Below are 25,038 nucleotides of genomic sequence, written 5' to 3'. Positions count from 1 at the left end.
TTTATAGAAAGTTGATATTTATTACATTTATTATGGTCCATCTTGAGTTTGAAAATATGTGTATATATTTATCTCTATTGGTAGATTATGAATAACTGTTGGTCAAAAACAAACCTTTCTTCACATACCACGACTTAAAATAGACTTTAACATCACAGGTGCACAATATTTTTTGCATAAATTTGGTTGTAATTTACACATTTATTCATAATTAACTTCTTTCAAACTTAAGGGAAAAGTTAATTGTAGCACACTAGTATTATGTTAGAGAAGACAGCAGAAAATAATTTGAGGTAGAAATAAGATATTCCTCTTCCCTACCTGCAGATTATATTAACATGGGTATTTTATTAAGGGTCTGCTAGTATTCTTAGCATCCGATGACTGTTCTAACCTCCAGGCAGAGTTGGTGTTTATTATTATCATTATTATTTTTTCTTCAGGGCAGTGTCTACCGCATTGTAGTGCTTTAAAATGTGTCAAAAGAACGATTATATGATTGAATTCTTAGGAATTTAACTAGGTGGATACCATGGTTAATAATGAAATAATAATTGATATTTTTATTACATTTTTAAAGGAGTCATAAGAATATCTACTAAAATGGATAGAGAACTGCAAGATGAGTATTGGGTCATTATTCAAGCCAAAGATATGATTGGTCTGCCTGGAGCACTGTCTGGAACAACAAGTGTATTAATTAAACTTTCTGATGTGAATGACAATAAACCTATATTTAAGGATCGTAAGTAGAAAACGTCTTGAATTTTCATTATAACATAATTATGCATATGTTAAATATGTGAAGATGTCATCGCATATTAACACTGGCACAGCACTAGAATTATATAAAATAATTTGTTAATTATTCTGTGTGATTATTTTTATTAGTGTGAAAAGTCAAATACAAATGAAACAGTAATGTGTTTTCTTTTAATTGCTTCTATAACAATTTCCACAAGCTTTATGTCTTAAATTATTATCCTAATGAAATGTCACAGGTGTCACCATATTAAGTTCAAGGGCTGTGTTCCCTTCTCAAGGATCCAGGGGAGAATCCATTTCTTTGGATTTGGTTGTTGGCAAAATTCAGTTCTTTATGTTTGTAGGATTAAGGTCACTGTTTCCTTGATGGCTGTCAGGTGAAGGACACTGTTAGCTCCTTAAGGCATCTTTCTGATTCTTGTATATAACTCACACACCTGCAACATAGCAAAAGGTGTCAAATCCTACACATACTGTCATCTCTCTGACCCACACTTTTGCCTCTTCTTCACTTTTTTTTTAATTTTAATTTTTATTTTTATTTATTTATTTGACAGAGAGAAATCACAAGTAGACGGAGAGGCAGGCAGAGAGAGAGGGAGGGAAGCAGGCTCCCTGCCGAGCAGAGAGCCCGATGTGGGACTTGATCCCAGGACCCTGAGATCATGACCTGAGCCGAAGGCAGCGGCTTAACCCACTGAGCCCCAGGCGCCCGCCTCTTCTTCACTTTTAAGGACTAATGTGATTAGATCAGGTCCACTTGGAGGAACCAATACAATCTCAACATCGCAAGATATGCTAATTAGCAATATGAATTCCATCCGCAACCTTAATTCCCTTTTGTCAGTACGTTCATAGGTTCTGGGGTGTTAGAGCACATATATTTTGGGGATTCATTTTTCTACCTACCACAGTAATGATTTGAAATGATATTTTTAAATTTTTATTTGTATTCAATATATTAAAACTAAAAACAGAAATAAACACAATTCACCTGTTTTTGTGTTCACCTATGATTTATATATATGAAAATATCTTATATAATATTTCACATATAAGAGAGATCATTCATTTTTTTCTTTTTCTGACTTATTTCACTTAGCATAATGCCCGTGAGGTCCATCCATGTTATTGCAAATAACAAGATTTCACTCTTTTTTATGGCTAAGTAATATTTGTGTGTGTGTGTGTGTGTGTGTGTGTCATCATTTCTTCATCCATTCATCCACTAACAGACACTTATGTTGTTTCCGTATGTTGGCTATTGTGAATAATAATGCAATGAACATGTGTGTGCAGATATGTTTTCTAACAGGTGTTTTTATTTTCTTTGGTTGAATACCCAGAAGTGGAATTGCTGGATCATAAGGTAGTTCTGTATTTAATTTTTCAAAACACCACCACACTGCTCTCTCCATAGTGGCTGCACCAATTTATGTTCCCACTAACAGTGCACAGGGTTCCCTTTTCTACATGTCCTCACCAACACGTGTTTTTTCTGGTCTTTTGAATAATAGCTGTTCTAACAGGTGTGAGGTAATATTTCATGGTGGTTTTGATTTGCATTTCCCTGATGATAAATGATATAGAGCATTTTCTCATGTACCTGTTGGCCATCTGTATGCCTTTTTTGGAAAAATGTCTATTCAGATCTTATGTCTATTATTAATATTATTCTTAGATATTGAGTTCTATGAGTTCCTATATATTTTGGATATTAGTCCATTATCAGATATATGATTTGCAAATATTTCTTCCCATCCGGTAAGTTGCCTTTTCATTCTTTTGATGGTTTCCTTTGCTGTGCAGAAGCTTTTTAGTTTGATATAGTCCACTCATTTTTTCTTGTGTTGCTTTTATTTTTGGTGTCAGATTAAAAAGATCATCACCAAGATCTAGGTCAAGGAGCTTACTCCCTGTGTTTTCTTCTGAGAGTTTTATGGCTTCAGGTGTTAGTTCAAGTCTTTAATCCATTTGAGTGAATTTTTGTGTATGATGTAAGATAATGGTTCTGTTGCATTATTTTGCATTTGGTTGTCCATTTTTTTCAACAGCACTTATTAAAGAAGCTGACATTTTCCTATTGCATATTTTTGGCTCCTTTGTCATAAATTAATTGACCATATATGTGTGGGTATCTTTCACTTTTGTAGCATGAATAAGCCCCAACTCTCATAATTTAAGATATAATACAAGTTAAATCACTTGGTGAGCTTCAGAAGGAATTTCTTATGAAATTCTTAGGAGAAATTGTTTTTTTCTTAGGACTCCCTCCCCCACCAGAGGATTGTCTTAGCTACAGAAATATATTTACAAGCAATTTTAGAAATCATGAGCAATTATCATGATAGGAGGACTATATAAGCATGTATCAAAGAGAAAAGTGGATCACTCTCTCTGTTTCTCTCTCTCTCTCTCTCTCTCTCTCACACACACACCTCTGAGTAATACAGACAAGATTCAGTTCAGCTTATTTGTGCCAGAACTAAAGTTATCAGATCTTTTGACTTTCCAAAAAATATTAGAAATCTGGATGTTTATTTCTGTGCTATTGTCAAATTTAAAATTTTTCAGTTTAATGTGGCCATTTTTTAAAAATAAAAAATTGTATATATTTAAGGTATACAACATGATGTTTTGCTATCATATACATTGTGAAATCATTACTACAGTCAAACTAATTAACATAGCCATCTCCTCACATTGTTACTTGGGAGGATGGTGGTGCGAGCAGCTGAGACGTTCTCTCAGAAAATTCCCTAGACAATGTAGCACTATGAACTATAGTCACCGAGCTGTACACTAGATTTCTAAACTTTTATTCATCCTACATCATTGCTCCTTTGTACCATTTGAGCCGTATTTCCTCATTTGTTTATGAGTCCATGAAACAGCTCCTCTTTGGATGGAATTTAGGCAACAAAGCAGCAGTTTGTGACCTCCATCACCAGGGTATTAAATGCATTAAATAGGTGACGATCTCTACAAAGCGTGTGTCCTAGAGACAAGACGATGATGTGTAATTAAATCTGAAACACCCAGGCTTTCAAAAAAGGACTGCCATATAATAAATGTAGAAAAAGAGTAGGTGAATATATTGAATAACTCTAGTCTATGTTTTATTCAGATGGATGTGAAATAGTAATTGAAGACTTTCAGAGGCAGTACCCCCAAGATATGTTTGTGACACAAAAATTCCTTACAGCTTCTGCTGCCATCCTTACTTCTTTTAATTTTTGCCAACTTTAACATTGTTTTATATATATATAAACTTGGGTGTGCATATATAATTTATAACAATGTGCGAATATAATATGTAACTATATACCTATGAACATTGATAAACAATCTCTAAGTATAAATAACAATGTATACATATGTATATATTGATATATATATCTGAATTCATTCGAATATTTAAAATACTTTCTAAAATTCTTATAGCTACCCAGACCCCACGCGTAAGGTGACAGCATTACTACTTTCAAATTTGAGTGTGGAGGAACATGATTCTAGCACCATAAAGTTGCCTCACTCTTTAAAATAGTTCTCTCTATTTCTGTCCCACACCATAATCATGTGAAAATGTGTGTATTGACTGTTCTTCCAGAACAGAAGCATGCTGACCTCCTTACTCTTGTGCAAACTACTTTCCCTTTTATAATCCCACGTCGTCCTCTCGTGTTAAATATTTAATGCGCATCTCCTCCGATACGCACCCCTCCCCTCACATTACAGTCAAGGCTGCTCCACTCTGCCTGCTAATTACTATTAACATTCAAACATTCAAACGTCTTGTTTTCATCTTAAAAACAAAATAAAATACATTATTGACTCCACTTCCTCATCCAGCTAGTCGTGCTTTCTTCTTTTCTTTTAGAGAAAAGAATTTTCACAGTGTTGTCGAACTCATCAACCTGTTCACAGTCTTTTAAAATCTCTGGAGCCCACTTCAGTTTGGTTTTTGTACACTCCTTGACCAAACTGATCTGGTCTGTTCTATCATGCGCGGCGAAATCCAGTCAATGCTCTGTCCTAATATAGTATGATTTTTCAGCAGGATCTGACAGGATTACTCTATTCTTATGTACTTTATCTTCTGTCTCACTGGTCACTTTTTAATAGTCTTCCTTGCTTTGTCTTCACCTCTGCATACTGTAAAGTCTGGTGCATTTCTGCTATCAGGCCTTAGAAGCTCATTGCTCTTCCTTTTGCCTTCACTCTGATGTTCTCATCTGGCCACAGGACTTGAAATGCCATCTCTATGCTGACAACTCCCGGATATATACCTCCAGGATGAACCTCTCTCATGAAGCCCACACGTGGCTATCCAAAAACGGTCTACTCGGTGTCTTCATTAAATGTCACATACATTTAAACTTGACATATATTTGAGTTCCTGATCATGCCTGACTCCTCCTCTAAAGCTCTTCTTTTTACAGTTTTTCTCATCTCAATGACTATCAAATCCAGGTTTCACATTGCTGAGGACAAAATCTCACCCATTCAATGCAAATTCAGTTCAATTCTAACAATCTGGTTTGGATTACTCTGGGTTAAGTCTAGGTCAATTCTAATTTCTAACTCAGACTGAAGTGATGATCAATTCTGCACAATTCCTGCTAGTCCCTGATTTTCAGTATTCTGTGCATACACACACACACACACACACACACACACACACAATCTCTCCTGATAATAGAAACCTATTTCGTTTAAAGATTTTGAAGTCAGCTTCCCCTCTGTTCTTTCTCTCATATCCAAAACTCAATCCTCTGCGGTTCCTGTTGGCTCTACCTTTTAAAAATATCCATAATCTGAACATTTCTCACCAATTTTATTTGCAACCTTGGATCATACTACCTCTTAATTTGTCTCCACTATTGCCATAGGCTCCCATCTAGCCTCTCTGCTTCTACCTTTGTTCTCTGGTCGACTTCCAACACGACTTTAATGATCTTACTAAAATGCAGATCAGATCAGATCACTTAAATGTCTACCATGTCACTCAGAGAAAAAAGTCACAGGCCTTAATATAACTTCCATTGTCCTAAATAATTTGCCATCATTCAGTCATTTTCCATTACCTCTTGGAGTTACGTACTAGCATTCTACCCCTTGTTCATGGACAAACCAACACCAGGCAATTGACCTACTCTCTGTCACTGGAAAACTTCAGCCCCTGGTTTTGTGGACTTTTGGCTTGCTCTTCCTAAAATCCTATTTTCTCAAGTATACATTTTCCCACAATGAAAAAAAATAAAACAAATGCCTTGAAACAGAGTTAAGCTGTTACTTCCTGAAAAATAATAAAAATATTAATAACTCTTAAGTAACATTTCTCCCATGTTAAAAAGAAAGGACATCTCACAAGGCAGTCTGTGAGATAACTTGCTATATTTTAAGAAAATAAATAATCTCTTTAAGGAAAATTTTTATTATGTGCTCCTTTTTAAAATTCTATGAAGTTTCTTTTTTTTTTTTTAAGATTTTATTTATTTGAAAGAAAAAGTAGGGGTGCGAGAGCATGAGTGGGGGGGAGGGGCAGAGGCAGAGGGAGGAGCAGGCCCTCCCTAGGCAGTCCCAGGTGGGGCTCAGTCCCAGGACCCTGAGATCAGGACCTGACTCACATTCAAACGCTGAAACTAAATGAGCCATCCAGGCCGCCAAATTCCATTCTTTAGAATATTGATATATATGATTATTCCCACATTTTAACATAAACCACAAATAATAATTTACAAATGGCTAACTCTTTATCAGTTTTAGGCAAGTTACTTCTGAAACATGAAGGAAGCAGAGCTCGTTTATTTTTATTTACATCTATGTATTTCAAATATAACTTCCATTGTTTTCACATGACCAAAACAGTAGGGTCATCTGACTCCATCATGGTTTTCCTCCTCTGCTCACTCACTGACTCCTGTGGATCCTTCCCCTCCCCCTCGTTTCCATTATGGCTCCTGCACTCAGCTCAGAATCTAAAAATCAAACTGTTACCCTTAAAACTCACTTATTTGCTTTATTCTCTCGCATCTCTAATCCACATTTACATTTACTAGTAACTTTAGATTTAAGAGATTGCTTAAGTGAAATTATTTTATCAAATTTAATTGGGATGGTTGGAGTATATAATAAATAAATCCAAAAATATCAACAAAGTATACATATGAATAAAAATTTGGAAATTATATTTATTGGTGCTAAGACTCACTAAGTTATATTTGAGAGACATTAATAGATGCTTAGGTAGGATATTAGGGAAATACAATATACCGATTACAAAAATAAAGAAGTAATAGATACTGATTTAGAAGAAGTAACTGGTAGAAGGTAAGAGTATGGGTTTTCCCATAGTCCACAAAAAAAAGGGTGCTAAAATTGGGAATTTCTTGTTTATTATTTATGTGAAATATTTTGAATTTTGTTTTTAAAGGTTTATACCGCTTCACTGTTTCTGAATCGGCACCTGCTGGGACTTCAATAGGAAAAATCATGGCATATGATAATGACATTGGAGAGAATGCAGAAATGGATTACAGCATTGAAGATGATTCACAAACATTTGACATAATTACTAATAATAAGACGCAAGAAGGAATAGTTATATTAAAAAAGGTAGATATATTTCCAACATTTACTTTGCAGAAGAATACAAAATCAAATCAGAAATGCATATAATTATTTTGTTTAGCCGGTTAGTTATTGCTTCATTAAGTAATTAAAATGAGAACCTGTGATTTATGATTTAGGAAGCAGAGGAACTTAGAGATTAGACAGAATTATTACAGAGTCTCAAATTATTTGTAGAACAGTTTTTTTTATTGTTTTTAAAGATTTTTAGAGGACGTTTTGGAAAGATCTTAAAAAAAAAGAAATTAATTCTCAATTCCATGGGATATTAATGCCAAGAGAAGTATAATTTTAATCCTAAAAAAAATGTAGTTACTATTCCAAAACATTTTATAACAGAAATAAATAACAACACACTTACAGGGATTCGCCCTGCAGCTGCTTAATGATAATATCAGAGGGATCCAATCAAGTACATAAGAAGGGAAACCTGACTGAAAAGCGACTGAAACTTAATAACCCAAACCTTTTTTTTTCTAAAGAGTGCCTTGGGTTACTGAAGCCATTTCTTCTTCTGTACATTGTATTTCTTTGTAGAGGGTGGATTTTGAGCACCAGAACCAATATCGTTTTAGAGCAAATGTTAAAAACCGCCACGTTGAGGAGAAGCTCATGGAATACCATGTTGAAGCTTCCACCACTTTCATTAGGGTCCAGGTGGAAGATGAAGATGAACCTCCTGTTTTCCTGGTCCCATATTACCTGTTTGAAATCTTCGAAGAAAGCCCACATGGATCATTTGTAGGCATGGTGTTTGCCATAGATCCAGATCAGAGGAAATCACCCATCAGGTATGTTTGGAAGCCCAGCTTCGTATTATTAAATGAGTGAATACAAATTCGCCTGAAAATATAATTTCATAGAAGTGTAATAAAGATAAGTCTGTACTCCTCTATATGGTACTTATTAAATTTGCAACAACTTAAGCCAATTAAAACAGGAAACTCGCTATTGATAAAGTTGTAGTGAAATAAGCAATTGCTGTTGTAAGAGAAATAGGCAATCGCCAGCCAAAATTCAGTGAAATCATCTCTACTAATTTGGGGTAGGTAGTGAGGGAAAAGAAACCATTGATTACGCCAAGTCAGAAGCAAAGCTGACTGAAATGTGGGTGAAGCTCACCAAAATAAAATACTACTTAATAGTCAAAAATTGAGAAAGCTTTCACATGATACCACTTAATAGAAATGAAGTAAGTTCAGTTAGCTAGAAATAAGTAAGCTTATGTGTTGCAATTTAACAGTATTTATCCTTGATTAATCTAATCCGTTATTTTCAGGTACTATACTTTCTTTTTTTTTTTTTCCAGTATTTGACTGTAGACCCGGTGAGACATAAAAACAAAACCTGCCAAATGTTTCCTTCCACCTCCTTCCCTTACTCTCCTGTTCTCCACACTTCACAGTTCCGAGAATTTTACTAACTTCCATGTATTTATTAAGATGATGGCTATTGCTTTGCACTTTGTACAGGCAATGATACAAAGAAGCTTCTTCACATTTTTGGGACAGAAGAATGGTCCCACCTTTCCCATGTAATTCCTAATCATAAAACACTGCCTTCTCATATGTAGATGTAGTTATATTTAGTAATAGTATTTCTCATAATGAATGTAAGTACACGTGTGGTATTATATGTATATAATTATAATCCAGTAAATGAATTATTTAGATTTTTTAAACTTCTATATGTATTCACCTATGTATTGCTCTTTTGAGAATACTAAAGAATACATAATTCTAAAAAAATGTTTTAAGGATTAAGATGTTTATTATATTATCATTTATAATAATTAAGTGTTAGAAACAATTTAAATATCTAGTCATAGGGGTATAATTACGGTCATAGATCATCAGTGCTTGACAGTGATACCTATGAACATAGCTAAAAATATGGTGTGGTTTAAAAACAATATAAAATTACGTGACTTGTAAGTTTACTGTAAGTAAAATATTTCCTCTCTATAAGTCAAATACGTGAGCCACACCCAAATATTAACTGGGGTTATGTGTTTTATATTATCAATATTGGTGGTTACTTACTTTCTTTTCCTTCTTAATTTTTTAAAAAGATTTTATTTATTGGAGAGAGAGCACAAACTGGGGTAGGAGGAAGGGCGGAAGGAGAGGGAGTGGGAGAAGCAGGCTCCCCAGTGAGGAAGGAGCCTGATTTGGGGCCCAATCTCAGGACCCTGGGATCATTACCTGAGTAGAAGGCAGATGATTAACTGAGCCACCCAGGCGCACCCTACTTTATTTTCTACCAAGAATATTTTAGCTAACAATTCTTACATTTATACTGAAATTAATTACGTTAAAATGTTTTGTTAGTGCTTATCAACACAATATTTTTTAATGTCTTTAATGGACATTGTTTCATTTAGAGTTGCCTTTTCATTAAGACTGCTTTTCATACATTTGTTAGGATGAAAATAGCTACTTGAACACATTCTAGTAGGTACACCCGCCCCAGGTTTTTTTGTTTGTTTTTGTTTTGGAAGCAAAAGATCTAAAAAAAAAAAAAAATGTTTGAAATCAAATGCTAAATGATTTCAATTTGAGTTTTAATGTGGTACATCTTCCTTAATACTCGTTACATGGCAAAACATATGGAAACCAAAGGAAATTAAAGGGCATTTTACTTTGCCTTCAGGGATATTCCCTGTTTGGGGGAAATAAATTAGCACATAGTAAACAAATTACCTTATACATAATTCAGATAACTCACATTACTTACTTTTTCCTTCCATGTAAGAACTATCTGGTATTTCTCTGAAGTGTGGAGATTCTCAGGCTGAGTTTCAGCGAAGTCTTCAGTGAGATAAACCAGCTTAACAAATTATTCTTGCCATTGATGTCACTGTTAAGTGCAGAAAAGCATGAGAAAATATGCTTTGGTATGAATCATAAACTTTGTGGTAAATGTTTAAGAAAAATGGGGTGCAGGTATGAAGAGAGAATGCGATAATTAGACCTGAAATTGATCAACCTTTAGCAAAACAACCAAAGGAGGGAAAAAGAATGGACAAAAATTAACATTATCAGAAATGAAAGAAGGAACATAAATTTTAATACACATACACATTAAACAATATTATAGGGAAATACTATGAACGACTCCAAGCCAATGAATTCAGACCAATTCCTTGAAATTCTGTCAAAGAAACTACCAACATTGATATAAAAAGATAAATAACCTGAGTAGTCATGTGTGTGAGAAACCGGCAGAGCTTTGTGGGTGTTCAAGAATGTCAGGAGTGTTCTCCTGTGGAAGAGGCTGTCTTTAAACATCTTTCATCTGTGTTCTAATGGAAGCACTTAAAAATCCTTGAAACACCCAATGGATCTGCAGCCTGCTTGGAAAAATCCAGCTTTTGTAAATGGGCTGGCTTTTATGCGTCTCAGTTGCTTTGTCTGTGAAGTGGGAACAGTCTTTGTGTAGAGGCACACGAGGATTAAGAACAAGAGGCACAGGTGTCTGGAGAAGCATGAGTGTAGAACCTTTGTTTATCATTCAGGCAAGAGCGGTTGGCAAAAGGAAACAGTGCCACAGTCACTTAGTATTCGTTCAGCATTCTTTAGGAATGAAGAGTTCCATGAAAAGGAATTCGACAATGAACCAAACATCAAAACTTCACATTTTAAGCTTTTTAGCTCAAACTCTTTCTAAAATGTGTTGCACACTTCTTTCCTAATGGGGCATATTGACTATTACTTAAAATGTTACTGATGATGAAGTCATGATTTTTAAAAACTTTTATTTGAAAATTATGTCAGACATTTGATTGGCTTTATTTGGAATGGTTTATTATAGCAACAGAATATTCTAGATGTTCAATACAAAATATTAACTGTTAAACTATTATTGCTCTCTGTCAACAAATCTCTTAAGTAGGAAATGTGACCATTTGTGGATATGTCAGTAAACTGCTTATAAAGTTTTAAAATGGAGTAGAGGTAAAACTAAATTCCTTAAAGGTTAATTCTCTGCAATTTCTATTTTAATTCTTCCTTGAACACCAGTCTACAAATCAGTGTGATATTTTTAGAGACCTGTCAATTCAAGATTAAAATATTCTCATCTCTTGCCACATAATTATGGCAGACTCATTGATGTCGCATCAAAGTCTTCAGGACTATACGTGCAATGGGAAGTCATCATTGAACCCAAGTTATTACTCTTCTTTAATTTTTATTATTAATCATTTGCAAGCAGATAAGACATGCTGAGTACTTCAAAGGCTCCTTTCATTGTGGAGTTTGAGATCATTTTCCAGGCTTTTGCATGAGGGAATTCTATTATCTGGCTTCTTTCCATGAATGCTCTAACAGCATATTCCATCTAATATCATTACTTTCAGGGGATGTACACACACACACACACACATCTCATTTTTATCAAATATTATCAAAGCGTTTTCTTTAAACAAACAAAATCACACATTTCTCATATATCAGCAATCAGGTAATTATAGTATAACGCCAGATTTAGCAGCATTGATATGGTCTAGGAAAGAGACTCAGCAGTTTAGGGTGAGGATATGCTTTGTGTTGCTTCAAAGGGAAAAAAAAAGTTAACAGGCAGTAATTTTTACCACTAGTTATTTGTACTTCTCTTAATTTTGCAAAGAACATCGTACCATTTCTTTTTAGCTAAATCATTCACTCACTCAAATTTTGTTTTGGGATTGAGAATGAATTACATGTGTTTTAGATTTGGCATGCATCAGTTTAAATCTGAGACCATTTTTGTGTAGTTTTTTTTTTCTTTTTCATCCTCACTGAGTTGAATCTTAAATATACGCATGTACCTTTCTAAAAAAATGTTCAGCATTACACTTGCTATATGGAGCATGCATTTTAATTTGTCTAATTGCCTCTAAAATGTTTTACATATCACAATTATACAGATAAAATAATAAAATTAAGTGAAACTTTTTTTTTCCTCTGTGTGTGTGTGTGTCTGTGTGCAGGTATTCTATGACCAGAAGCAAAGTGTTCAGTATTGATGACAATGGCACAATCGTCACAACTAACCCTCTTGATCGAGAGATTAGTGCTTGGTACAACCTAAGTATTACAGCCACAGAAAAATGTAAGTACTCATTTAGGACCACACATTGGTTCAGCATATCTTTAAACCATTCAGTAATCTCCAAATGTAGGGGAAGAAGCTAGCTTAAATTTGTTGGAATTGGAGTTAAATGATATATATGTCAATTCATACATGTGTATTTTATTTTATTATTTTATAAACCAATGTCAGTTCATTCCTATTATAGCTTATTTATATACTTACCACTAAATATTTTAAGACTTTTTATTATGACAAATTAAGCATAAATTTTGCAAGATATATTTAACCGAGATATATTTAACAGATATTAATGGGTTCTCATTTAAGTTATGATTTTAATGAAAAAAGAAAGTCTTATATACATTACCTCCCCCAAAAAATTGACCCTTAAAAAATACATATAAGTAGAAAGAAATTATAATACTTATTTCATAGGAATCTATCCCTTAGAGAAAATATTTTTAATTTAGAGAAATATTTAATTAATGTTATGCATTCTTTTACTGCCATCCAAGGAATAGTAAACCTAATGGTGAGAATTAATATTTTAAATTTAAAGTAATTTAAAGTTGACTAGTAATATCATACCATTTAACTATAATCAGTTTAGACTGACTGTATTAGTTCACGAAAGGACTATTCTAGAAATAAAACACAGAATGCCTGTGCCTTGTTCTATTTCTGGAACAACATGTTAACTATACTCTTGGACATTAGGGACAGGATAACACTCCAGCACAGCCTTTTAAAACTTTAGGCACTTAAAAATAATCACATTTCAATGAAATTATGGGAAAGAATATGAAGGATTCAAACAACAAATATTCATTGGTAAATCACAGTCAGACATTTTCAAATTAAGCTACTAGTGGAAGCTGTGCTAATGATCACTTCTTCAGTAATCAGTGGGGACCAGTTGTTGTGTGTTTTTATTTTCGTTTTTATTTTTTGATTTTGGTTTTTGTTTCAGATAGGGAGGTGATTCCATTTTCGGTTGTAAAAAGTAGATAAAATCATCCTAATTTACTACTTGGATAGTGTCTCCAAAATTATCAATCAATTTGGTATTAAGTCAGCCATGTTAATTAATTTGATCTCAAAAGAATAGGTATAACACAGTGTAAAAGCTTACCAGGATCATCCCCTTTATTTAACTGATAGTTATTATAGTTCAGTAGATAATTAAATTTGTGAATATGAAATGTTCCAGAATGTGTCCTTTATAACTGATTTTGTGTAAATTTTAATAATCTTGTTTACTTTTCTGGCTTTTTAAAAAAACCTTTATACATATATCTTATTTCTTAGTATTGAGTGGTAGCTGGGGATATGGTAGACTGGAAAGCATCTCTTGCATATTTTTTTTTGTCATGCCTTGAATAACTCTATGGAAACACGGCAGGAGGCCTAAGTCTGGGTTTGAATTTTCCATTTAACTTAACAACAAAGACTGAGGAGCACTGTTACAGGGAATAAACGTCTGCCGCAACAGAAGAAATGCCAAGGCTCTTGGTGTCAGAAAACACAAAGATGCTTATTCTAAAAGCAAGAAGCTTTTATTCATTGGGTTTTCTGAGAACAAATTATTTTAATATCACTATTTACAAAACTGTTGAGAGAAAGGAATTCGAATCAGTTCAAGGGAAGGGTGGACATCTTTGAAAATGTGTTTCTCTATAAAATGGTTTTTCAGCTATTACAAAAGTATGTTTAATAAATGCATATAAACATTTTATATTCATTTTATATACATATGTAAGTTTACTTTATGTACAAGGTTTTTTTTTGTAAGAATATATCATTCACTTTTTGTTAAATTAGAAAGGCTACAATATGCATTATTAGGAAGCAAAATCTTTAAAATGTATTATGTGTATTCTGAGACCAAAAAATCCTAATATTTTATGAATGAATACAAAAAAGGATGGATGATTGATTGATATAAAAAGTTTGTAAGATAAGCCAGTTATACCCAAATCCCATTAATTACATGATTACTTTTTATCGAAAAGATGTCATGGAGATCTCTGGAGAGGCATTGTTTGAAGTATTTTTGTGTTGCCCCGCCCTCTTTTTAATATAGTGGAGGTAAATGTAACATCACAAAGTGAAATAAAAACAGTCACACAAATCTCTGGGTTGCAAGATAGCTGCTATCCCCCAAAATTATTGATTTGACATATGTATGTACATATGTATATACTACAAAATGTATTTTCTAATCAATTTAATTATCTCACTACATGCTGTGTTCAGAGGTGAAACCCAAAGATTCAGTGAGACTTGAGTTCTTACTAAACTGTTGCTCCTCACCAGTTTTACCTTACTAAGGAAAACAGTGGCTCCAAGTGTTCTCTGTAACGTATTTATATATGTGAGTGGGTGTGCAAGCATATAGTATTCAGGAAATAGAACTGTTTCAATTCGTAGTTTACAATATTACTTATTACAATATTACTTATTACTTAAGCTTGCACAAAATACCATAGATATTATAATGATTTCTATATTAAGGAAAATAAAAATACAACCATGACAATAAAAACTGGGTACCTTTTGTGATTCACAAGGAAAAAAATTCTACCTTTGTCAATTCTTGTATGTTTAGGTATTTGTTTATAAAATACATATTTTACATGGTGTTGTGAGTATTGGTGAGTTTTGAGGAATTATAACTTATTAAATAGATACTTGTATTTCAAATAAATATATATGTGGTTATAAAGGTATGCATCTGCATATATACTTTGTGTAATATTCTAGTAGCATTTTTATAGGTCTTAATAAAAATCTGAAGCAAACATTATTCCTGTTTCAGAGAAGATGAATCTGAAACTTACACAGTTTATTTGCTCAGCTCCTAAATAATGAAGCTAGAGATTGATCACAGTTATATCTGATTCTAAAGCCCGTCTTATTCCTATGCCATACTATGCCACAGTGTTTCTTACTGAGTATGTGAGAAATTACACTTGCTTTCTATTTTTACTCTTTTTTAAAATTTTTATTCCGTTTTATTTTTTTCAGTGTTCCAATATTCATTGTTTATGTACCACACCCAGTGCTCCATGCAATACGTGCCCTCCATAATATCCACCACAGGCTTGCCAAACCCCCACTACCCTCCCCTCCAAAACCCTCAGTTTGTTTCTCAGAGTCCACAGTCTCTCATGGTTTGTCTCCCCCTCCAGTTTCCCCCAACTCACTTCTCTTCTCCATCACCAAATGTCTTCTGCATTATTCCTTATGCTCCACAAGGAAGTGAAACCATATGATAATTGACTCTCTCTGCTTGACTTATTTCACTCAGCATAATCTCTTCCAGTCCCATCCACGTTGATACAAAAGTTGGGTATTCATCCTTCGTGATGGAGGCATAATGGACCATATCTTCTTTATCCACTCCTCTGCTGAAGGGCATCTTGGCTCTTTCCATAGTTTGGCAAATGTGGCCATTGCTGCTATGAACAATGGGGTACAGATGGCCCTTCTTTTCACTACATCTGTATCTTTGGGGTAAATACCCAGTAGTGCAAATGTAGGGTCATAGGGTAGCTCTATTTTTAATTTCTTAAGGAATCTCCACACTGTTTTCCAAAGTGGCTGCACCAACTTGCATTCCCACCAGCAGTGTAAGAGGCTTCCCCTTTGTCCACATCCTCTCCAACACTTGTTGTTTACTGTCTTGTTAATTTTGGCCATTCTAACTGGTGTAAGATGGTATCTCAATGTGGTTTTGACTTGAATCTACCTGATGGTTGATGATGATGAACATTTTTTCATGTATCTGTTAGCCATTTGTATGTCTCTTTTGGAGAAGTGTCTATTCATGTCTTCTGCCCATTTTTTTGACGTGATTATCTGTTTTGTGTGTGTTGTGTTTGAGGAGTTCTTTATAGATCTTGGATATCAGCCCTTTGTCTGTACTGTCATTTGCAAATATCTTCTCCCATTCCGTGGGTTGCCTCTTTGTTTTGTTGACTGTTTCCTTTGCTGTGCAGAAGCTTTTGATCTTGACGAAGTCCCAAAAGTTCATTTTCGCTTTTGTTTCCTTTGCCTTTGGAGACATATCTTGAAAAAAGTTGCTGTGGCTGATATCAAAGAGGTTAGTGCCTATGTTCTCCTCTAGGATTCTGATAGATTCCTGCCTCATGTTGAGGTCTTTTCTCCATTTTGAGTTTATCTTTGTGTACGGTGTAAGACAATGGTAGAGTTTCATTCTTCTACACATAGCTGTCCAGTTTTTCCAGCACCATTTATTGAAGAGACTGTCTTTTTTCCACTGTATATTTTTTTCTGCTTTGTTGAAGATTATTTTACCATACAGTTGAGGGTCCACATCTGGGCTCTCTACTCTGCTCCACTGGTCTATGTGTCTGTTGTTGTGTCAGTACCATACTATCTTGGTGATCACAGCTTTGTAGTAAAGCTTGAAATCAGGCAATGTGATGCCCCCAGTTTTGTTTCTCTTTTTCAACATTTCCTTAGCAATTCCTGGTCTCTTCTGGTTCCATACAAATTTTAGGATTGTTTGTTCCAGCTCTTTGAAAAATGCTGGTGAACTTTTAATCGGGATGGCATTGAAAATATAGATGGCTCTAGGCAGTATAGACATTTTAAAAATGTTTATTCTTCCAATCCATGAGCATGGAATGGTCTTCCATCTTTTTGTATCTTCTTCAATTTCTTTCATGAGTGTTCTGTAGTTCCTCTAGTACAGATCCTTTACCTTTTTGGTTGGGTTTATTCCCAGGCATCTTATCTTTCTTGTGCTGTAGTGAATGGAATCAGTTCTCTAATTTTCTTTCTATATTTTCATTGTTAGTATGTAAGAAAGTAACTGATTTCTATATATTGATTTTGTATCCTGCTACATTACTGACTTGCTATATGAGTTCTAGTAGTTTGAGGGTGGAGTATTTTGGGTTTTCCATATAAAGTATCATGTCATCCTCAGAAAAAGCATTTGACAAGTACAGCATCTGTTCCTGATTAAAATGATTCAAAGTATAGGGATAGAGGGAACATTCTTCAACTTCATAAAATCTGTCTATGAAAAAATCCACGGTGAATATCATCCTCAGTGGGGAAAAACTGACAGCCTTTCTTTTGAGATCAGGAACATGACAAGGATGTCCACTCTCACCACTGTTGTTCAACATAATACTAGAAGTCCTAGCAACAGCAATCAGACAACAAAAAGAAATAAAATGTATTCACATTAGCAAAGAAGAAGTCAAACTCTCTTCTATTTTTAGTCTTAAAAACTAAGGTTTAATTACAAAGTTATTTTATTTAGTGACTCTTAAGATTTAAATCAGTTCATGTTGTATGACCTCCTCAGGGCCAAACAGTTGATAATCTCTCTAAGTATGTTAGCTCAATTCCTCTCTGATACATGTTCTGACTGTGCTCTGGGGTGAGCTCATGGCGTTCGCTGCTGTTGCTTCATCCATATTCACTTGTTGATGAAAGCACGTGTGGCAGGTGATGTTATAGTCATTGAAGAGGAGTTTGGGAGACGATTACTTTTTTTAATAGATTTTGAAGTACAGTGTCTTATTGTGCAAAACTATGTTAAAACCATGGTTTTGGGGGGTGCACCTGGGTGGCTCAGTCGGTTAAGCATCTTACCTGTGATTTCAGCTCAGGTCATGATCTCATAGGTCATGGAATTGAGCCCTGACTGGCACTCACACTCAGTGGGGAGTTTGCTCAAAATTCTGTCCCTCTGCATCTCCCCCCACACATATGTGCACGCCCGTGGTTGTGCACATGCATGCTCGCTCTCTCTCTCTCTCTCTCTAATAAATAAAAATCTTTAAAAAAGATGTTTTTTAAAAATAAATTTTCTCTTGAAACATTAAAGTCAGAACATATTTTTATTATAATAATTGTTTTATATTGGAAGATAGCAATATAAAACACATGTAAACATTTAGAAACAATAAGTTAGGGTCGCCTGGGTGGTATAGTCAGTTGAGTATCTGGCTCCAGGTGTTTGGCTCAGGTCATGATCTGTAGGTCCGGGAATCCAGCCCCGCATGGAGTTCCTCATTCAGCAGGGATTCTGCTGGAGATCTGTCTCTCTCACTCCCTCTGCCACCCACCGCTGGCCCGTGCTCACATGTGCACTCTCTCATTCTCTCTCAAATAAGTAAGTCTTTAAAATAATAATAATAATAATAATAATAATAATTTATAAATAAAAGAAGATTAAAAATGCAGTCAAGGAAAACACACTTATAAATGCTATGAAAGGCACATGGAATATAAACTGAATACATTTATTTTACACAGAATTTAATACTTAGAAGTTAATCACTGTTTCAGAAATAAGTGATTAGAAATGTTATCAAGTACAAGAATTATACAGTTCATGCTGTTCTGCTTCTGGCAATTTAAATCAGTTTCCCTTAGAATAAAAAATAATACTTTTAGATAAAAAATGATATTCCCACTGTTATTTTTATTAGAAATCTGAAAAGTTACAGCATTGGGGATGAAATTCCAAAGTAAAATATAATTAGATAAACATTTTCAGAAAGCTACAAAATTAGTGTATATTTAACTCATCTTTGAAGACTTTGAATTTTTTGTTTCATGTTAAGAAAAATTTGTTTGAGGAAACTTTTGAAATACCAAGTAACCAATTTTCATGTACTTTTCCTCTCTATGAAATTTTTTTCTTGTTCTACATCATTGAACTCATTTTAGAACAGTTTTGGAGAAAATATTTGTATGTGCCAATTTCTTATTAATGTGGTATCAATATCAAAAATAATTGTTTGAGAAATGCCTGGGTGGCTCAGTTGGTTAAGCATCTGACTCTAGATTTTGGGTCAGGTTATGATCCCAGGGTTGTGGGATCAAGCCCCGAGGTGGGCTTCATGCTCAGCAGCAAGTCTGCTTTGAGTGTCTCTTCTTCTGCCCCTCTCCTGGCTCACGCTCTCTCTTTCTCTCTCCCTAAACTAAACAAACAAATCTTTAAAAAAAATAATTTTTTGACCATAGAAGTTTCAATTCTTTTTTTTTATTTACTTGTGTGTGAAATAATTTTTCTCCTTTACTTACTTAAGCAAAAAGTTTATCTGTGGGTATATGCTTAAGCCATAAAATATATGAGCCTTAATTTTTGAATAATTCTATCTTGTAATCTCTTGGAAATTGCTGTATCTTAATGTTTTATTTATCTATTTTTATCCTGAGCGTAACACAATAGAGAAGAGTCTCAAGATGATAATTCTTACTATAAGTCTTAAGATGATAAAACCTAAGACCTAGATTTTTTGGTATGTAATAAACCTTGCAAATTATAATTTTTAATTAATTGGAAATTATAATTTCTGTCATCATTGCAACTGTTATTTTTTGGAAAAATATTTACAGACAAGATCATGCCATCCCAGAAAACAACTCCATAATAGTGGAATAGAGAGAAAACAGTTTTATAATTGAAAAGCATTCAAACAGAATTTGATGGTGCATTACAGCAACTGCCGCGATTTCGAAGTAAGAAAGAAATTTCACCCTATTGTAGAATCAAGCGTCATGTTCTCAACATAACCCAGTACTAGCCTTCAAGTAGGAAGACTTCACACCGTGTGTCGCACATAGTTCACTCTATGTTTACTAGGTAGATGACATGACCATCTGTTTTTACTAACCGGCTTTATCCAAAGGAAAACTAAATTTCTCAGACCTTTATGACAAGAGGTGGTTTTGAGTGTCAGTCAAAGGCTTTGCTGAAATGAGGCTCCAACAGAAATTAGGAGAAAAGAGTGTCATTTTCCTTGATAATTATATTTCATAGAGTTGGCTTCCATACTTGAGAAAGACAAGCCTGTGTTGTGAAGTTGGCAAGACATTTATTCAGCTTTTAAAGGGTTTACTTACATTAAAAAGAGAGAGAGAGAAATAAAACTTAAATTACAAGTTTTCTAAGTAAATGCTTTAAGAAGAGGAAAGAGGGAAAATCTTTTCCTTGCTTTCAAAAGGGAGAATTAAGCCTTTTTTTTTTAATGTATTTGCCATACAAATTACAATTGCAAATATAATGCTTTTGCAATAACATAAGAAGATATTATAAATAAAGACATTAAAACAACAAAGAAACCTTCTTCTCACTCTTTAATTGTATGTACCTTCCCACAGCATTTTTTGAAATAAAAAATCATTTAAAATAATGATATGCAAATACACAATAGCAGAAACTTGCTTTCTTTAAAATTTCGAAAAATGCCATGTATTATCACTGCTGATTAGTAGATATATAAAATAATAATATTTAACATTTATTGCTTATGTATATCCTTAGTAATCTTATAAATGCTTTATATGTTTTAATTAATTTAATCTTTATAACAGATCTTATAAGGTTATTTACTCGTATCTTTTCCAATTTGCAGAGAGGCAGCTGAGACAGTGGTTAAGCATTTTTGTCAAATTGAGGATCAAGATTAAAATTATTTTTAAAGCTCACTGTATTCATATGTTTATTACATTAGCTCATTCATTTTTAATAAGCGCACACAGTTTCATAGTGAGATTGTAATTTATTTCTCATTTCCCTTTTGATATGCATTTGGGTTATTTTCAGTTATTTGAGATGAAAAAAATTTCTGGAATAAATAAGTTGGATCACATACTCTTTGAATATACTAGTGCCTTGGACTGTGGCATAGATTTCCCAAAGGAATTCTGGGGTCAAAGAGAAGTGTAGCTTATCTCTTACCATCGACTGCCAGATTAAGTTCCAGAAAAGATTTACATCCCTACTATTTCTCAGTGCTCCACAATCACTGTGCTCCACTGTATTTAACACGGAACCCACAGACTAAGTCATCACTACGTGCCCTTCTGTGAGCCGGAGTGTGTGTGAATATTATTAAAGAGCAGATGGGGACGGTTTTGCCTCCTGATACCTTTGACCATGTGTGAAGCCCATTGTGATGGTCACAACCATCAAGTTCCTGGAAGGGATTCTGCTAAGCACTGTACAGTGCAGAGGAGAGCCCCCTGAAACAAAGAATTATCTAGTCCAAAATATCAGTAGCGACGAAGTTGAAAAACTGGCGTGGATCATTTGAATTTTCTCATCCATGAATTTCTAGTTTGTGATTATTTCCCCACATTGCTTTTTTTCATATCAACTGTCAGAATTTGTAAATTAGAGCTATTAAAATTTGCATCTTCTGATGCAAACATTTTTCCAGTTCGCTGGTATCTTCTTGTTTTTGTGGCTTTTTTTATTTTGGGGGGGGAGGGGTTGGGGGTGGGCCGAGGACAGCATTTTAAAATGTATTTAACCATTTCTTCCCATTCCTTAATAGTTTCTGTATTTCTTGGCTCACAAGAAAATCCTCCCAACTGAATGTATACATAAAGCTTTACCTGGATTTGTTTATTCTATTTTAAAATTTATCTAGATCCTTATTCTCTGTTTTTGATTTTAAAAATTGTACCAAACAGTGCCATTGTTAAGAGCACTTGTTGCTGGCTTCTTAAACTGCCCTTTCTACTTCAGCTATGACCTTAGACCAGCCATTTGCCTGTAATTTGTGGAACTAAATTCACAGTGTTTTTATCAGTAAAGTTAGGGAGGGTGGTAATTCATTATTAAATGAATTAAATTCATTAATATACGTATATTCAACAGTTGCTGGATTTTAGGAGGGTATCCCTAAACCTGACCATCTTTTTCATTACTTTTTCTCATCAGCTCTATCTATAGTCTCTGGCAAGGAAAAGGCACTTGGTAGGTATTGGCTGATTTGAATGTGTCGAGAACATTTTTTCCTAGGCTGTATTCTTGATAAATATATGATTGATATAGAGGTTCTGTGCTCAGGTAGCCTTTATTCAAGGAAATTAGAAATATGCCACCCAGGGTCTACTGCAATCCTCATGATAGCATTAAAGATAGCATTAACATCCTTTATTTTCATTCTGCTTATTCAATTTGCAGACAATGTGCAACAGACCTCTGCAGTTCCTGTGTATGTGCAAGTTCTTAATATTAATGATCATGCTCCTGAGTTCTCTGAATACTATGACACATATGTTTGTGAAAATGCAGGCTCTGGTCAGGTAAGGACCTACGATAAATTGCTAATGTCTAAACATTGCCATATATTATATTTAATAACTTTTGCTACCATCCCTCCCATTTTGAAATGATAAAAATAATCTTCTTTTACCTATATCAATGACTGCTTTTATGTTGTGAGCTCTTTATAGTTTACATGTCTTTTTAAAAAAATAAAATGTAAGCTTCAAGCTTTCTACTTTCCAATGCCTCAGATGTTTGAAAAATCTGCTAACACTGGGGATTCACAGTGAATTGTTTATTCTTTGTCAATACAATAAAGAAAAGTCCTTTTTTGGGTAATTCTATAGAATAGGTAATCACCTTTCAATTACTTTTTATATTTTTATTCATCCCGGCCTAAAGAAACATGATGCATAAACAGAAACATGAAGAGAAGGAGCTGGAATTCTTTGTGTAGCTAATAACTACTGTACCAGACACCTCAACACAAAAGAAACCTGATGTCACATGAGTTCCTAGAGATGTGAAGAACAGAGAGCAGACTATTGGGAAACACACCAGCATTACTTCACTTGATCGTTTCCTTTCTTCCTTCATCCATTCCGTCCATACTCTCTTCCTTCCTCCCTTCTGTTCTCTTTCCTTCTCGTTCTTTCTTCATGTATTTTCACTTCACTATTTATTTCACACGTTTTCTCCTGTGCAACTCACTTTTTTCATCTGCAAAATGTAAAGCTTAAAGTAGATGGCTCTTTGTTTTCAGTTCCAGTAAACGAAAATTTTTCTTAGGCATCATTTGAAATCATAGAAACCTATTCAACGTCATAAAACATTTTTAAAGATCTATAGACAGGTTTCAGAATCCTGAATGTGAGTATGTAGGTGTGTATGTGTGTATATATGTATATATAGAAGTATATATTTACTATGAAATAAATTATTCTCAATAGATTTGAATTTTTCAATGAAGCTAGGTGAAAACAATGCGGATTTCACAAAAATGGAACTTTTAATTTTCTGCCGGTAAATAGTAGTAGCCAACATTTTGCTTCATTTTCAAATACTTAATAAAATAGGCATTTTTTAATTTGCTTTTTTAAAATTTTTAAAAATGTTATTAACATATAATATATTATTTGCTTCAGCAGTCCAGGTCTGTGAATCACCGTACAGGTTTGTGAATTGTCTTACACATTTCACAGCACTCGCCATAGCACCTACTGTCCGCAGTGTCCATCACCCAGCCACCCTCTCCCTAACCCCCACCATCAGCAACCCTCAGTTTTGTGAGATTAAGAGTCTCTTATGGTTTGTCTCCCTCCTGATCCCATCGTGTTTCATTTTTTCCTTCCCCACCCCCCACAACCCTCGACCCGGCCTCTCAAATTCCTCATATCAGAGAGATCATATGATAATTGTCTTCCTCGATTGACTTAGGAAATAGACATATTTTAAGAATGACGCATACATGAATCACCATGGATTATTTAATTGTAACATAACGGGGATGATTAGTAGCTCTTAAAATGTCTTGTGACATTGATTTGGCCATATGTATTTTAGAATACATAGTATTCTAGAAATAATACTGAAATACTGCCTATCAGCATGTCCTAAGTTTAAAATAATAATAAAATTATAATAAATATACAAATAAATTTAAACTTAAGCTACTTAATTTGAATTGGTAGGACCCAGGGTTTTTGATAAAGTAAAATGTCAATATAAAACTTTCAGAGACTCTCACCATGCAACACTTCCCCCAGATCCAAAATCGAACTAATATAGAAACCTATGGACAGACTATATGGTGTAAAGGAATCCCTAAAACAGAATGCAGATGACCTGCTACCAATGACTCCTGTAGAAACTGACTTTCAACATTTCTTTGAACTTGGAATTATAAATAGCTGATATAGTTAGGAATTTAACATATCTGATGTTTTACAGTCCTCCACTCTACCAACTGAGCTATCGAAGGCTCTGCTTAACATATCTGATGTTCTCAAACTTTTCAAACACATCTGTCTATCTGGACACATAATAAGCTTAATATTAAAACAATTTTGGAAATAATTTATCTCACAATTTTCTAAATCTCTACATACTACATTTACATATTTAAGATGGCTTGTATTTTATAGTTACTGTAAGTACAATTACATTTTATAGTTATTAAAATTATATATGTCAAATTTAAATATTTTATATGCTTTACATAAACATGCATGTATTCACAGTACTCCCCTAATTAGACAACCTATTCCCAAACTTAAAAAAAATGGGCTTAATTTACTATACACTTATTTTTCTAAATGTCCCAGGTGGTAAATCCGCTTACCCAATAAAGTTGCAAGTTTGATGGTCTTATCTGGGCTGAGATAGACAGAAGATTTGGGAAGCAACACAGTTTATAGAAGAGACTCACTACCAGTGCCCTCGCCCTATTTTGTAAACACTTCTCAGGATGAGGCTACCCACCACTATTGATCATATTGGAGTTTTTATTCTAA

The 25,038-nt window shown here is 34.1% G+C and overlaps 1 protein-coding gene across 1 annotated transcript in view; it reads left to right on the top strand.

Annotated features, from left to right (window-relative positions):
• The window catches only part of CDH19 (cadherin 19), a 95,321-nt gene that overhangs the window by 40,097 nt on the left and 30,186 nt on the right, over positions 1-25,038 (top strand). The window contains exons 5-9 of the mRNA XM_004745613.3: positions 581-745; positions 7,202-7,383; positions 7,936-8,189; positions 12,371-12,492; positions 22,442-22,563. Coding sequence (XP_004745670.1) covers positions 581-745; positions 7,202-7,383; positions 7,936-8,189; positions 12,371-12,492; positions 22,442-22,563 — 845 coding nt within the window. The remainder of the gene's footprint in view (positions 1-580; positions 746-7,201; positions 7,384-7,935; positions 8,190-12,370; positions 12,493-22,441; positions 22,564-25,038) is intronic.

The sequence above is a fragment of the Mustela putorius genome, unplaced genomic scaffold, assembly GCF_011764305.1.
Source record: "Mustela putorius furo isolate JIRA1106 unplaced genomic scaffold, ASM1176430v1.1 tig00003858_pilon_pilon_pilon, whole genome shotgun sequence".
Lineage (NCBI taxonomy): Eukaryota > Metazoa > Chordata > Mammalia > Carnivora > Mustelidae > Mustela > Mustela putorius.
This window is presented reverse-complemented; position numbering and strand designations above follow the sequence as displayed.